Raw genomic sequence first — 17,002 nt, 5'->3', positions numbered from 1 at the left:
TCTGCTGATGTACTTCCTGTTTTGGTGGCCATCTTTTCTGTTTACAAAACAGTATTTTTTACCCTCTTTATTGCAGCGGAGAGCAGCAAAAATATTACAGAGGGGGCTAGGAGATGACCCCACACAGGCAGGGATGTTGGTTTATACTTCATTTTGTGAATACAGATTCTCTACAGAAAAACTGCATGACGTGGCTTCTAATTTCATAGCATCTGTCGTGTGTGCTAGTTTCTCTCTCGCTGTAGATTCTCCATTTGCACCTTTTGTCAATCCCTTGCAGAAACATGCTAGAATCTTAGAACAGAGCTAAAAACTGGTTACACAAGCATATTGCATTATGGGTACTACCCTCGTTTTAAGACCCTTTTAAATCTTGTTTAAGCATAAGCACACTAATACTTTTACGTCCCAGCTTTATCAGACATAAGCAAAGTGAAGTAGCGGCAGAAAATCTTCCTATTAACCTTTATCGCAATCAAAGTTAGAAAGCAAATCGAGTTAGTAGAGCACGATATACCCTGCAGGATATGAATGCGCGAAAGCGCAGCAAAATGCAGGAACGGCAGCCAATCAGAACTGCCGGGCGTGCAGAGGAAGCGGGTATAAAACAAGCAGAGAGAAAGATATGGCAGAGATGCTGAAGAACACACAAGCATGCCTTTCCCCAAGAGCTCATTCCATTATTTTAGCTAAAGTTGTCAGTTGTTTTATTAGCTGAAGTTCAGAAACTGTGAGGTACTTAGCAGTAAAAGTGGCTGTTTTGGTGTGAATGCCTTAGCGGATTAGTATTATTGCGAAATCACAGGAGCAAGGTAATTGTTGACAACCAAGTAAGGCTTAAAAGCGACAAATTTGAAAAATAAAAAATGAGTATACAGAGGCATTAGGACGCGGCGTTGTCTGACAAGAGTTGTAATGATGCATGTATTGTCGTAAAAAGAATTATGAGGGGGTGATGAAATAACGACTCCCTATGGTGAAATATGTTGGAATTTCACTTTAGTACAAGATTGTATGAAATAAATCATCCCTACCACAAACAATCGTATTATCTTCAAAATTTCAGGCTGCAGCAGTTACAAATTTCCAAAAAACTGATAAAGATGAATATAAATCAGCTTTTTTGAAATCATGGCAATAGAGCATGGATTGGTACGCAGGATACCCAAGACTTCTCATTTGTTAGCGTCAATGCTTACCCAGAAGTCTGCACAAAGGTGGAAGTAAAGGTTCAGGTATCCCAGTCACACACTACCTGGAAGTTTCAGACATCCCCTTCACACACTACCTGGAAGTTTCAGACATCCCCTTCACACACTACTGTCAGGTAGGGTGTGAAATGGATGCCTGAAACTTCCAGGTAGTGTGTGAAGGGGATGCCTGAAACTTCCAGGTAGTGTGAAGGGGATGCATGAAATTTCCAAGTAGTGTGTGAAGGGGATGTCTGAAACTTCCAGGTAGTGTGTGAAGGGGATGTCTGAAACTTCCAGGTAGTGTGTGAAGGGGATGCCTGAAACTTCCAGGTAAAGTTTCAGACATCCCCTACACACCCTACCTGGAAGTAAAGTTTCAGACATCCCCTTCACACACTACCTGGAAGTAAAGTTTCAGACATCCCCTTCACATCCTACCTGGAAGTTTCAGACATCCCCTTCTTACCCTACCTGGAAGTAAAGTTTCAGACATCCCCTTCACACACCACCTGGAAGTAAAGTTTCAGACATCCCCTTCATACCCTACCTAGAAGGAAAGTTTCAGACATCCCCTTCATACCCTACCTGGAAGTAAAGTTTCAGACATCCCCTTCATACACTACCTGGAAGTAAAGTTTCAGACATCCGCTTCACACCCTACCTGGAAGAAAAGTTTCAGACATCCCCTTCTTACCCTACCTGGAAGTAAAGTTTCAGACATCCCCTTCACACACCACCTGGAAGTAAAGTTTCAGACATCCCCTTCATACCCTACCTAGAAGTAAAGTTTCAGACATCCCCTTCATACCCTACCTGGAAGTAAAGTTTCAGACATCCCCTTCACACACCACCTGGAAGTAAAGTTTCAGACATCCCCTTCATACCCTACCTAGAAGGAAAGTTTCAGACATCCCCTTCATACCCTACCTGGAAGTAAAGTTTCAGACATCCCCTTCATACACTACCTGGAAGTAAAGTTTCAGACATCCGCTTCACACCCTACCTGGAAGAAAAGTTTCAGACATCCCCTTCATGCCCTACCTGGAAGTAAAGTTTCAGACATCCCCTTCATGCCCTACCTGGAAGTAAAGATTCCGACATCCTCTTCACATACTCTGCCTAGGCGTTGGAGGAGCTGTGGGCGAGGCTTGTTTAGTTTATAGGAAATTAGGGTATTAAAACAAAACAAAAAGTATTTGGCTTGAGGAATGCCCTATAAATTATATGTAAGGGGCACAATCATGCAATGAGTAAGAGTTTATCTCAGATCCACTTAACACAATCTTGGACGACAGCTAAAAGTCCTTTGCTTCATGAGCTTTCTATCCAAGACAATAATGTAATTTCACGGCACTCTGCGAAGCCTGATTAAAGTGGCCTAGTGTGTTAACGTAAGCCAATCTGTACAATCACTTTACGCTAATGTATCCTGTAACTTTTTATTGCCATTTCACCAGCGGCTTAACGTCTTGTAAAGCAGATTAAAAGCAGTTTAGCAGAGCGAGGAGCGTTCGCGCAGATAGCGCTCTCGCTCTGTCCACAACTCTTGCCATTATTCTGCAAATCTCTTAATGGCTCTCCTCGCTTTAACCAGAAAATAACTTAGAAAGTTCCAGACTCCTCTGCAGCCAACACATGACACAGCGCGTCTTTCCCCGCGCCTGTCTAGCCGAAACGTTTATGGCAGAAAACGATCGCCCCTGACAAGCTGGAACAGCACATTCTCAGCGGGGAAACAGATCGTTCTAAGTGCTCTTGAGAGCTATTATGAAAAGCCTCAGTGTACCGCGGCAGCTAAGAGGTCGTTAATGGCCTTGATTATTTATAAAACACAATACCCATTACTTAAAGAGGAGAGGAAAAAATAGGCAAAAAGCAAACTGCGGTTTTAAAATATTTCAATAAAGACATGCTTGAGCAATAAAGAATCATGAACTGATTACTAGCGGACATGTCTAAAATGGGAAAACTGTGTGTGGGTTGGAATTTTATTTGATTTATTTTTAGTCTCCTTTAAGGTCACAACAGACCTTAAAGTGAACCTTAAGCCAGAAAAAATAATGTTTTACTCACCTGGGGCTTCTACCAGCCCCCTGCAGCAGTCCTGTGCCCTCGCAGTCACTCACTAATCCTCTGGTCCCTCGCTGCCAGCTAGTTTCGTTTTTGCCAACAGGCCCGTCAGGACTGGCCACGCGTAGCTTTATCCACATTCCCGACTGTAATTAGCGCTATTGCGGGCCGCAACGCGTACAAAAATACGCATTGTCGCATATCTATGCGTGCGTAATGCGGTAATGCGTATTATTGTACGCGTTGCGGCCCGCAATAGCGCTAATTACAGTCGGGAATGTGGAAAAAGCTACGCGTGGCCAGTCCTGACTTAAGTGTCTCTTTAAAGAGGAACCATGACCAAGGGTTGAACTTCATTCCAATCAGTAGCGGATACCCCCTTTTCCCACAAGAAATCTTTACCTTTTCTCAAATAGATCGGGGGGGTCTGTATGGCTGATATTGTGGTAAAAGCCCTCCCACAAGTGTGACGTCATGACCATGGCCCTGGCAGTTTCCCACCTGTGAAACTTGTTGCGTTGTGGGAAATGACGGCTCTTTCCAACTGCCAAGCAAGCAGTATTTCCCTCTGTGCATACGTATAGCTATTAAAAAACAACCTTTTGGTGTATCGCATTGTTAGTGGGTTTGGTTATAAATAATGGCAGTTGGTGCTGGCTTTAGATTGGGGGTGGGCGTTCCCCTTTAATGAGGAGGAAGCCTCTTTAGGATCCAGAGGCTTTCCCCTCCTGGGATAAGTATCCAGTACCCAGTTTTTTTTTGTATTATTTTACAGGTTCTCTTTAAAACATACCCAAAGTGACATGATGAGATAAACACACACATACAGTACTAGCTCTTCTAAAAAAAATTATCAGAAGTTTATTTGTTTTCTTGTACAGCAAATGTTAAGGAAAAAAACTTGAGTTCTCTATACTTGTCAAATTCAGTCCAATTTCCTGAACAGTGAACAGAAGCTAAATTAGCTGAGAAATAAGGATTCTAATAAAGTTTTACTGCAGGGAAGTTGAAAGGGTCATTACTTCTGTATTGTCTTCAGCTAAACGAAGCAGAGTGTGGACTCTGAACCGCAGCAGTGACAGCCTTATGCGATCCTAAAAATAAACTTCTAACACTTTCAGACTCTTCTATACTAGTTATTTTCTAATCATCACCCATACTATCGTCATTTCAGGGTTACGTTAAACTTTTATAGCAACCTTAAAGCTCCCTCCGGTCTAGCAGAGCACAATACCGCATCATTACAGCTCTGGTCAGCTTGCACCCTCCTCAGCGCAATATAAACCTTTTTGTTGGCGGAGTGTTTTTGCCCTCCTGATTTTGTCTGTGTGATTGGATGGTCTGTGGGGAGGGTTGGGGAGAAGGAGATGCTTGGTTTAAGAGATTTTGATCATTGGCATGTGATTCCTCTTTGACGCCTGGCGTTCGCTCTTTCTTTTTCTCTGTGCTACTGCAAAAATAAATTAGACGTAAATTAGACAGTGAAATAGGAAAATGAAAAAAAAAACAACAACACAAATAATGATAAATGGAAACACAAAAAAATAAGTAATGATAAATAGAAACAATAAAACAAGGAATGATAAACGACTCAGGCAAACGATGAGGTTAGGAGCCCGTACCAGCGATTGGCTTTTCTGTGAAAGAATGTCACAAAGGAGAAAATGAGGGTGGAAACCAAAAACCTTTCTAAAAGTTAAAGTCTCTTCTAGAAAGCAAGGCACGCACTGACAACATACTACGGCCCCAACTGTTTTATGGAAATAAAGAAACTGTTAAAGACCACTATCACAAAACATTTTACAATTTTAATACATGTAAATACATACAAATAAGTTTTTTTTTTCAGAACAAAATGAGCTATTACTTTTCTCCTATGTTGTGGTCACTTACAGTAGCAGTAGTACAATAGTAGAAATATGATGAGACAGGTTTTTGACATTCGCACATAATTTGCATCAGTTTTGTATTCAAGGCATGTATTTAGTTCCAGAGGGGCTCTGCATTGCCTCTGTAGGCTTACATTTCAGGTGCATCCTTAGGGCCTGTTCAGACTATATGCATTCCTAGCCGTTTTCAGGGAATGCGTACTGGTACCAAAAACGCATAGAAACGGCTCGTAATGCTTTTTAATGGGGTAGTTCACATGTATGCGTATGAGACGCATACGTTTCTCATCCGCATTACTGCACGCAGTTCTGTGCGATACGCATAGAGACGGACGCAATGAAAGTCTATGGACGCGTATCAAAAACGTGTACTATTGCGTTTTTAGCGTCCGTTTTCCTCTGCGGTTCCCATAATTCTTTTTTTTCCCCTGGGTCACGTGTTTGTGCAAAACGCAATAGAAAACGCATTCAAACGCAAGAAAAACGCATGCGTTTTTTCAACTTGCGTTTCTTTGAATTTATACGCGTTCTACAAACGCAGCAAGTATGAACAGGCCCTAAGCGCTGTCACTTTTTTGTCTGTTTGTTCTATGAAATGTGTATACCATTTATTTGATAAGCAGCACGAGGATTATTATGTTTTTATCGTTAGATCAGTGTTAGGTCTTCCCCGAGGGGGTACGTCACGGCCGTGGGGAAGTCTATTAGGCAATAATTTGTGCATAAATTGTTCAATGTCCTGATAAGTGATAATTTGTGATCAGTGATAGACACCAACTATCCTTCATGCTCAGGTAATGGACCTTCCACTCACAATTGTCTCACAGTGTCCCTTGCCCAAAACCTGCTTAAAGGGAACCTGGGGTGAGAGTGATATAGAGGCTGCCATATTTATTTACTTTTAAAACAATGCAAGTTTCCAGGCAGTGACTGATACCGTGTGTCTAATACTTTTAGTCATAGGCCCTGAACAAGCATGCAGATCAGGTGCCCTGACTCAAGTCTGACTGGATTAACTGCATGCTTGTTTCAGGGCTGTGACTCAGACACTTCTGATGCCAGAAGATCAAGAGCCAACGGATACTGTTTAAAAGGAAATAAATATGGAAGCCCTCCCATCACTCTTACCTCAGGTTCACTTTAAAGATCAGCAATCAGTAGCCCTAGACGCTGCTTTAGCTGGCAGGAGTTTCTAAAGTGTCATCAGTTTCTGTTCGCTTGGTTCAGGTGGAGGTTTCCAGTTTTGGGAAATTAAAACCACTTATTGCTTTGATGCATTGCACTTACCTTAGTTCACATAAGACTGCCTTAAAGGACAACTGAAATTAGAATATAGAAGCTGCCATATTTATTTCCTGTTAAACAATGCCAGTTGTCTCTGGCTTCAGTAGTGTCTGAATCAAACCAGAAACAAGTATGCAGCTAATCCTGTCCGATCTGAAAATGTCAGAAATGCCCGATCTGCTGCACGTTTGTTTAGGGACTGTGGCTAAACGTATTCGAGGCAGAGGATCAACAGGACAGCCTGGCAACTGGATATACATATGGCAGCCTCCATATCTCTCTCACTTCAGTTGTCCTTTAAGGAAGGAATGTAACCCTTGTGACAGTAATGGTGAGGTGGGTGCTACTCTGGAATCAGCCTCATAATAGAATATGAATTGATATAGTTTGATACCGTTTAAAAGAATTTGCCTAATAGGTAAGCTGTGTCGGTTTCTATATCCAGGCCCCCTCCATGTTCCAGCAGGTCTCCTCTGCAGCCTGAAAGGGAGTGGCTTAGGCCTGTTAGGCTATTGGGCAGCAGTGCGGGGGCGTGGCCACGGGACAAAAGAGACAACTGGGTGACACCAGTAGTGTGAAGATGGGGGTGGAGCCAGGAAGAAATAATTTCCAGCAGGTAATTAAGAATTTTATAATGTAAACAATGCCCTTCAACAACAGCTCCCTGTACTGGAACTTGACATGCGCTGTAAACAATATGCACTGAACACAGCTTTAAAGCGGACCTGAACTCAGGACTTCCTCTCTGCTCTACAAGATAAGCAACAGCACAATCACCTTTAAAGAAACATTTCTTTGCTGCAGCTTACAGAACTCCTGCAATAAAACTGCAGTGTGCCTACTTCCATCTTTCCTAGAAGCAGACAAAGGGTTAAAATCCTGTATTTACACATTAGCTGTGTCTACCGAATTTCTGGGCTGACACAGATGAGATCAAATTACACTTGAGATTACTTGAAGGCGAGGGGGAATTAAACAGGCTCTTCTCTCTAAATACACACAGGGTGCATTTTTCTCTTTTTTCCTTGTGTCCTGTGCAAGAGTTCAGGTCTTCACTTTAAAGGGACACTTAAGTCATCCCAAAAAAAATGTTTTACTCACCTGGGGCTTCCAATAGCCCCCTGCAGCTGTCCAGTGCCCTCGCCGTCTCCCTCTGATGCTCCTGGCCCCGCCGGCAGCCACTTCCGGTTTCGGCGACAGGAGCCGACAGGCTGGGAACGCGAGTGATTCTTCGAGTTCCCGGCCACAATAGTGCCCTCTATGCTGCTATATGATATATCCTCTATGCTATAGCAGCATAGAGGGCGCTATTGTGGCCGGGAACACGAAGAATCACTCGTGTCCCCAGCCTGTCAGCTCCTGTCGCCGAAACCGGAAGTGGCTGCCGGCGGGGCCAGGAGGATCGGAGGGAGACGGTGTGGGCGCCGTACAGCTGCAGGGGGCTATTGGAAGCCCCAGGTGAGTAAAAATTTTTTGGGGATGACTTAAGTGTCCCTTTAAGTGTAGAAACCCTTTAAAACTGACATCTATATTTATAAATAGGAATTTCAACTAAAATTAAAACTCTGGGGTATGAAAGCATTGTTTTACAAAAAGAAAACACACAAATACAATGTACTTTGCTGCCAGAAAAAAATAGTAAAAATGTGTTTAAGTAATGAATTCTGTGTGTGTCATATGGCTACAAAAAATATACATAAATAAATTAAAACAAGTGAAAACTACATTTCCATTAATATTAAAAGCAAGGCCACTTCGTACTTTGCAAACATCAAACTGCAGCTTTGATGGTATTTCTTAGAAGCCAAAAAAAAAAGAAGCAGCAAAGCTAATTTAATCAGCTCTTCTTACTGTGACACTTTGATCTTTGGACATGTAATAAATTGCTTTAAGGAAAATAAAATAGAGAAGAGTTGGGGGTGAGGGAAGAGGGGGCATCTCACAAATAGGAGAAAATAATTTATCATGAGAAGTAAATTCAAACACCATCCATCCAGTTACAAGATGGGAAGCAAGAAGGTTTCAGTGAATGCTAGCACATAGCTCTGTTTTCCCATCTGGAGCTGATAAACGTGACATTGAATATGTATTGTTCACAGTGCATGTCCAGTTCCGGAATCAGCAATTGAGTGGTTTACAGCACAGTGTTCTCCCCGCTCATTTTTTCCAGCCAGGTGGTAAGAAAAAGTGGCTGGGTGGGGCATGATGGGGGAATGCAGGGGCGGCGCTTCTTTGTGCAATTGTACTTACAGCATAGGAAGAGGAGGCGAGCTGATGACAGCCGGGCGTTTAACAAAATTAGCCGGGTGGAGCACACGGCTAAAAGATCCTGGGGAGAACACTGCAGCACTGTCCAGTGTCCAGGAATTGGGTATTGGTGTGTACAGCGCTGTCCAGATTATGGGAATTGGGTATTGGTGTGTACAGCGCTGTCCAGTTTATGGGAATTGGTGTGTACAGCGCTGTCCAGTTCCGGAATTGGGTATTGGTGTTAATGGAACATGTCCAGTTCCAGAATTGGGCACTAGAATTGGCGGTGGCAAGGTATGTACTGTGTAATGTATACCTACTGGTAGAGATGCACTATAAAATGCTAAAGGCTTGTACGTAGTGTGTGCTACGAGTAGCTACAAGTACATAGCTACCCGTACTCGAATTTTAAAATTAGATAGCGATGCCCGCATCAGAAGGAGGGGGGGTTAACTTACCTGTGTGGCTCCACGTAACGCCACTACTTCCTGGTTCCAGGTTTGAAGGAGGAAGTAGTTGAGTTGCATGGACTGCGAGTGTAATTGTAAAGGTCATTTGAGTTGCATCTGAAGCCATCTATTACCATTAGATCCAATGCAGCTCTATGGGCCATCAATCTGCTGCTGTCTAGTGGTCCTTCTCCCTCCCCTAAATAGTTCCCTGGTGTCTGGTGCTTTCCCCCTACCTTCCTCACATGGCTTCCGTGGTGTTCTAGGGCTTTATCTACACTATAGCCTCCCTGGTGGTCTAGAGTGGACCAATCACAATGCAAAGTGGGGTTACCACTTGGGGGCCAAATTGAATGGCTCTGAAGGCCAGATTTGACATGTATGAAGTAGAGGATAGGGGGCAGTCTCTGAAATTCATAAAGCATTGCCATATAACCCCCTGCAATGCCAGGCTTTAGTTTGCCCCTTGGAATATTGCTGAGTCGGATAGACAGTGTGGTCAGAGCACTTGTGCACTAGCCAGTCCTACTGAAGTACTCCTTTCCTCTTACCTGTCAGGACTGGCCCATTTCTATGTAGCTGGGTGATGCATACCTTTTAGCAGCTGATGAAAATGTATCTTTTCTAGTGACAGATGCAGTGTGGGGTAATTTCCTGGTGCCAGCTCCTCCATTGGTTATACAAGACATAGAAAGGGCTTCTCGCATTGCTGGAGGGCCTGGAGAAAAGAGAGAGAAAACCATTTAGAATGCGCAATTTTAATGTTTCCACAATTACATGAGGCCCATTACACCTACAATTCATAGTATAGGGAAATACAGATCTCCCTCTAGTGGCTGACAAAGGATGTACACGCATGTGTAAATTGCTGGCCAAAGATTTGGGAAATCAGGTAGGGATGGTCAATGGCATGCAAATAATTTCGAGTTGATGCAGGATTGTGCAAATTTTGTATGTAAATTTATGCATCTTGAAAATATACCAAATTTTACCTCAGCAGGATTTGATTGGTTCATGCTCAAGCTGCATACAAAATATGCATAATCCTGCATTAACACGACATTATTTCCATCTTATTGACCATCCCTACAATCAGGCATTCCAATCAATTGAATTCACCAATCGATAATCAGATATGGATGCTAAACCAACAAACACATGTATGACGGGTCTTCCATTCAATCTTTTGCTCTCTGCAAGATCTGCTGCTACAAAAGCAAAATATTATGCCAGCTATAAAACAATTACAAGGAGCTTCAAGACCTTACTCCCTAATAACATCCCCTTCTGAATCTGCCTGCTGATAGGGTGGGAGATTTAGCAGGAGAAGAGGCGGAGATTAGGGTGTGAGATTTTGCAGGAGAAGAGGCGGAGATTAGGGTGGGAGATTTTGCAGGAGAAGAGGCGGAGATTAGGGTGGGAGATTTTGCAGGAGAAGAGGCGGAGATTAGGGTGGGAGATTTTGCAGGAGAAGAGGCGGAGATTAGGGTGGGAGATTTTGCAGGAGAAGAGGCGGAGATTAGGGTGGGAGATTTTGCAGGAGAAGAGGCGGAGATTAGGGTGGGAGATTTTGCAGGAGAAGAGGCGGAGATTAGGGTGGGATACTTTACAGGAGAAGAGGTGGAGACTAGGATGGGAGATTTAGCAGAAGAGGCGGAGATTAGGGTGAGAGATTTTGTAGGAGAAGAGGCTAAGATTAGGGTGAGATTTCCCAGGAGAAGAGGTGGAGATTAGGATGGGAGATTTAGCAAGAGAAGAGGCGGAGATTAGGGTGGGAGATTTTGCTGGAGAAGAGGCGGAGCTTAGGGCACAGTGATCTGCAGCTACCTCTTTTGCTCGGTTAAAGTAGTTTGGTCATTTCTGTACATTAATACATTCAAGAGTATGAAGAGCACAGAGTCAGATATTGTGGTGTATATTGCGTTCTTTGTACCTGGACAAAAAGCAGTTTAGAGCCTCTGTCCACAACACACACACAGTGTGAACCTCTCCCCACCTCTCCCACACTGGATCTAAAGACACAACATTGTTCCCCTTCTAACCACGCCCACTGGAAAGGACTCCTCCCTCCTCCACAGGAACTAACATCCTTTGGCTGAAGCCAGGGGCAGGTCTATAGAGTGCTCATACGCCTCTGTATTGCCCGAAGGATCACGCTGGTCCTCTTTAAGTACTTACCTTAGAGAGGCCCTGTAATGACCAATAGTGGAATGCACTAAATTATTCAGGATTCCCACTATACTGATAGTCATGTGACTAGAATGCTTCCTCCTTCAACCCAGGAGGAGGAAGTGTGGTAGTCACGTGACACAACGTGGGACACAATTAGAGGGGGATTTAAGAAGACGGCAGCCTGGGTAAGTTAACCCTTCCTCACCCGCTCAGGTGCAATAATTAACGTTTGGATTCCGAATGATTGAGTCGAAATCAATTCGGAATCCATTTGAAGCTCATCACTGCTTTCCACCATTTCAAAGCAGGCGGTATTGCTTCGAGGCTTTACCCCCGTTTTAATCTTTATGAATTAACATTTACTGACGTGTTGAGGTAATTACCGCACAAGTCGGTCATTTACCTCACTACTCTGCGATTTCAGCTTTTCATGCAGCAACAGCTTTTATGAATTGACATTTTCCTAAGTGCTCGGTAAAGTAAGCGGTTTTCTGCATTACCGAATGAAGTAATGCTTTATGAGTCGAGGCCAATGTGAAAACCAGTCGGTTTCAAACTGAAAACTCTGGCAACATTTTTCAGTGATTGCATTTGTGGCAAAAATAGAGGTGATGTTGCAGAGATTTTCAGTGTAAACCAGGGCCATAAGCAATCTGAATCACCATGGCCATCTATACAAAGGAAAAAAAATAGGGGGCGTGTCTTCAACTAAAGAAATAAAAAAAAAAAAAAAAGTTCTGCGTGCCAATAGTAAACATGATTCCTCCCATGTTTCGGCAATTTTTCTATACTACACCGACAGTGAGGTTGCTGAATAGTGCACTGGTTAATGGCTCTGACTAACGCAGGTAACCAGGGTTCAAATCTTAGCTCTTCCTGTTCAGTAAGCCAGCACCTACTCAGTGAGGACACCTTGGGCAAGACTCCCTAACACTGCTACTGCCCATAGAGCGCACCCTAGTGTCTGCAGCTCTAATATACTAAGATTCTGCCAGGAGAAAATGTAAATGTTTTTTGTCTTGTAAGAGGATTTTTTCCTCTCAAGCTTATATTTTTTCTTTACCTCATAACACCATCTTTTCCTTTCTTTTGTAGCAAAAGAAAAGAAAACACAAAAAAATTCGCTCCTTACAGTTCCTCTTTAAAGAGTAAATATTCTTTCCAACCTGAAGTCATCAGTTGCGCTTCACCTGGTCTGCAAAATAGGTTTTCCCAGGACGGTTAGTTAAATCATTATACAGCTTCTCTGCCTGAGCAGCAGACTTGTCAGCAGCCTTTGATCTATTACAACACCGGCCTTACAAACACACCTTTGTGCTATAGGAGATCACCGGCTTGGCACGGAAACTACATTGTGTTTGGATTGGAGAAGACATCAGTATTCAGACATGGGATAAATCACCTGAGCTGACAGCTTTCCTCCAATAGGCAAGTTGTGCAAGCCTGCCTCTGCCACACCGCTTGTCAATTACCCGTGTAAACAGTCTGAGAAATGGCCGCTTTATCTTTTGGCTCGGCCCAGCTGCCAGATGTGAAATGAGTACAAAACAAGTATCACTGTTCAGTGACCAGGAGAAGAGCCAAGACTGCCAGAGATCAAAGACGTAAAGATCTTTTTAAATTGGTAGTGGAACCCATTAAGTGGTCTAACACCCAGCATTTCAACTTTGCTTTAAGAGATTGCTTACAGCTTATAAACTATTATGCCAGATTTTTTTTTTAGCAGAAATTCACTGAATGGATTAAACATGACATTTTAGTGCTGCATTTAGCTAGAAATCCTCCTCTGCGCTTGCTTGTTTAGTTACAAATGTATCTATCTACAATGTAACAAACAAACACTGCTCTGAGAGAACAAAGAGGGCTTCCCCTGCAGGCTTTTCAAAGGTCTATTTGTATTCCAAATAAAGATACATTTGTAACTAAAGATAAGAATGGATGCGGATTCCTAGTTAAATCCAACACTAAAATGTCATGTTTAACCCATTCAGTGAATTTCTGCTTAAAAAAAAAATCTGGCATACTAGTTTGTAAGCTGTAAGCAATCTTTTAAAGCAAAGTTGTAATGCTGGGTGTTAAACCGCTTTAAAGGGAAGGTCCAAGCAAAAAAAAAAAAAATGAGTTTCACTTACCTGGGGCTTCTACCAGCCCCATGCAGCCATCCTGTGCCCTCGTAGTCACTTACTGCTGCTCCAGTCCCCCACTGGCAGCTTTCTGACCTCGGAGGTCAGGGCCCAATTGCGTACATTTGTACACATTCCCGCTAGTGCAGGAACATTAACATATACATTTTTACGCGTTAGTGGTGCAACGCATACATTTTTGTTCCTGCACTAGCTGGAATGCGTAAAAATGTATGCAATGTGGCCCTGACCTCCGAGGTCAGAAAGCTGCCAGCGGGGGACTGGAGCAGCAGTGAGTGACTACGAGGGCACAGGATGGCTGCATGGGGCTGGTAGAAGCCCCAGGTAAGTGAAACTCATTTTTTTTTTTTGCTTGGACCTTCCCTTTAAAGCATTGAAAGGGAGACATTTACTTTGGTTTAAAAGAAACAAAAAAGCTTCAGTAAAAAGCTCCGTACCAATGCTGAAAATCAGGTGAAAATTATACAAATTATTATTAGTGTACAGTATATAGCGCCGTCATCTTACGCAGCGCTGGCCTACTAGATCCATATGTGCTTATCTAGATATTTAGTATTTATATAGCACCAACATCTTCCGCAGCGCTGTATAGAGTATATTGTCCCGTCACTTAACCTCACTGGCGGTATGTAGTTTTAGAGGCTGCATCCGCGGGAGGATTCCTTTTAAAAATAAAAGTGTCGCTATATGCGTAAGCTGGCACTTTGCTAATTATGTCCACCAAGCCCCCCGGCAACCAACTAAGCCCGCACCCCCCCGACGGTAACCTTTACCCCACCGCGATCCGGCGAGAGCCGCAGCTTCACGATTCAGCTTCACTCGTCGCTATGGCGACGATCAGACATGACGTCATGCGCAGTCCCGATCCTCCCCAAAGCGAAGCCTGGAGCTGATTGGGAGGCTGCGCCATTGCGGGATCCCTGGGGGGTACACTTATTACGGCGGTGATCGGGTGCGATCGGTGGGGACCGGAGGCACTTGGGGGACATAATTAGCTAGCAAAATGCTAGCTGAAGCCTATTGCACAACTTTTATTTTAAAAAAATCCTCCCGGGGTCATGCGATCCCCTGCGGCTGCTAGCCCGACACTGTGTCAGGCTTACCGCCAGGGAGGTGAACTGTCCCTCAGAGGGGCCACAATCTAATCCCGACCATAGTCTTATGCATGTATCATGTAGTGTATGTATCGTAGTCTAGGGACAATTTAGGGGGAAGCCAATTAACTTATCTGTAAGTTTTTGGGATATGGGAGGAGACCAGAGTGCCTGGAGGAAGCCCACACAGACACAGGTGGAAAACAAACTCACTCCGTGCAGATAGTGCCCTGGCTGGGATTTGATATGTTTGATACGGCTGCTGGAGAGATACGTAGAGGGTGCCCTTCTTTTGCGCAGACTGCCCGCGGCTGGCCAAAGTTACGGGACTAAGGATGGCGGCGTATGAGCTATCCATGCGAATGGGCCTGGAGAAAGGCCCAGGTATGTATAAAACAATGTCAGCGCTGATTTCCTTTAAAGGAAACCTGCAACGTAGTAAGCAAAAAAGTAACTTAAGGATTATAACATTGCAGGTTTCCTTTAACCTTCCTGGCCGTTTGATTATTTCCGAATTTTAGGGTCCTAAAGTGGTTCCATTTTTTCAAAAGGTTTTAGACAAGCGCTTACCTCCCTGGGATCCAGCGCTGCAATTCTCCATCTATCCTCCGAGTGGCGCTGTAACCCTACAGTGAGATCGCCGTCTCACCTGAAAGATCCAGAGCCTTCGAAAACCAGAAAAAGAATGGCTGCCAGTTTCTGGATCATGGGGGGTGGAGAGTAGAAACGCCGCCGCTGTGTCTGCGCACCTCCAAGCAGCTACCCAGTGTCTGACTCGGGGTTACCGCTAAGGAGGTTCAGCAACATACAACACCCAAACAGCCCCCTACTGTATTGGGACTACTTTTCTCAAACGGATTAATGGGGGGCGGGGTGGTGGGGGGGATCTGTATCGCTTTAGTGGTGAAACCCCTCCCACAGTGTGATGTGAGGACCATGGTCCTGACAGTTTCCTGTCTGTGAACCTCGTTGCATTGTGGGAAATGGCCATTTACAGCTGGTTCCAACTGCCAAAAAAGCAAGCAGTATCTCCTTCCACTGACATCTGCCAGCAGTAAAAATGTCACTATGTGATGTCATAATGTAAATCAAGGAGAGGAAAGCTTTCACAATGGGCAAACACTGACTAAATCATTTATACATAATTTTGTGAAAATGAAGCACTTTTTTTAATTACATTATTTTCACTGGAGTTCCTCTTTAACACTGTATCTGTCAGCTGTCGCCTGCTGTGGTCCCCAATCAGGTTTTCCATTGCAGGTGGGCTTCTGACATGAAAGTGGATCAGAAATGAACTTTTACTCATTGCATAATTGTATTCCTTTCATTTAGTTTATAGGGCATTCCTCAAGCCCAATACTTCTTTTGTTTTGTTTTAATACTCTAACTCTAAACAAGCCTCGCCCACAGCTTCTCCAGTGCCTAGGTACTCTCAGACTCATGTAGCAAGGGCTTATGGGAGTTCAGTCTGGGCAGGAGGAGGAGGTTACTAGCCAGAGATTTCAGAGGCAGAGGGGACGGGGGAGGAGGAGAGGTGAGAAGTTTTCACAGGCTGAGGGCTGGAGATGCTATCAGCTTGCCTGTGTGTAATGTGACAAACAGAACATGGCCGCTGTCATTGTATCACAGGAATAAATAATCATATACTGTTCAAGCTGTTTGCAGCCAGATTTGCTGTGTAAACAATCTAAACTTTAGATAAGATATATAGACAAGTTACTTGTTATAGTTAGTTTTTTGTCTCGAATCCGCTTTAAGCACGTGGCACATTTCACGCACTGCCTGCTTTACGGAAGCCCAACAGGAATGCAAACGATGCATGGGGACCACAGTGGGAGACAGCAGACAGGTAAAGTATTAAATGCAAGGCCCCCCACAAGGGAAGACCGCGCCAGAGGTTCCATCGTGTTTATCCTTCGTCCTGATATCACAAACCTTTACTGTGAAGCACCCGAATGACCACATCTTGCAGGCTGTCCAATCGATACAGTCAACCAATTGTGGGCTGAAATTGTTCGACTGATGTGTGGCCACCTTGTGAGTTTGCTGGTTTCAGCAGCGCTGGTCGGATCACACAAGCACAGCCTCCGCTAGTCTAGCATCCTGCGCCATCTTTCACCACGCTCATCATTTGCCTCACTGCTCAGTAACAGTGGTAGCTTCCATCAGGAAGGGGCACAGGGCGTTTGCTTTTCACAGCTGCTTTTATTAGTGGCGATTTCTCATCCAGAGCGACATCCTTTACTGAAATATGTCTTTTTACAAATGTGTGAACGCCGGGCTACTATTTCCCATCCAGACATTCCCGCTCCGAGGGGAATAAAGCTGGACAGGAAAAGGAAACTGGGACAGGACAAAAATAGGTCCATGCAGGAAACCAATACTACACTTCTGTATGCACCAGTGATATTTACTCCTGATAGAGCAGCTAAAGATATCGCACAGGTCATCTGCACA

The 17,002-nt window shown here is 44.0% G+C and overlaps 1 protein-coding gene across 7 annotated transcripts in view; it reads right to left on the bottom strand.

Annotated features, from left to right (window-relative positions):
• The window catches only part of EML4 (EMAP like 4), a 259,771-nt gene that overhangs the window by 75,921 nt on the left and 166,848 nt on the right, over positions 1-17,002 (bottom strand). For 4 of the 7 annotated variants that reach the window (XM_068232996.1, XM_068232999.1, XM_068232995.1 and 1 more), the window contains exons 3-4: positions 9,730-9,853; positions 4,549-4,713 (exon numbers count right to left, since the gene is read on the bottom strand). In XM_068232996.1, the coding sequence (XP_068089097.1) occupies positions 4,549-4,713; positions 9,730-9,853 (289 nt within the window). The remainder of the gene's footprint in view (positions 1-4,548; positions 4,714-9,729; positions 9,854-17,002) is intronic. The other 3 variants (XM_068233000.1, XM_068233001.1, XM_068232997.1) reach the window with 2 other exon arrangements.

The sequence above is a fragment of the Hyperolius riggenbachi genome, chromosome 4 (genome assembly GCF_040937935.1).
Source record: "Hyperolius riggenbachi isolate aHypRig1 chromosome 4, aHypRig1.pri, whole genome shotgun sequence".
In the NCBI taxonomy this organism is placed as follows: Eukaryota; Metazoa; Chordata; class Amphibia; order Anura; family Hyperoliidae; genus Hyperolius; species Hyperolius riggenbachi.
This window is presented reverse-complemented; position numbering and strand designations above follow the sequence as displayed.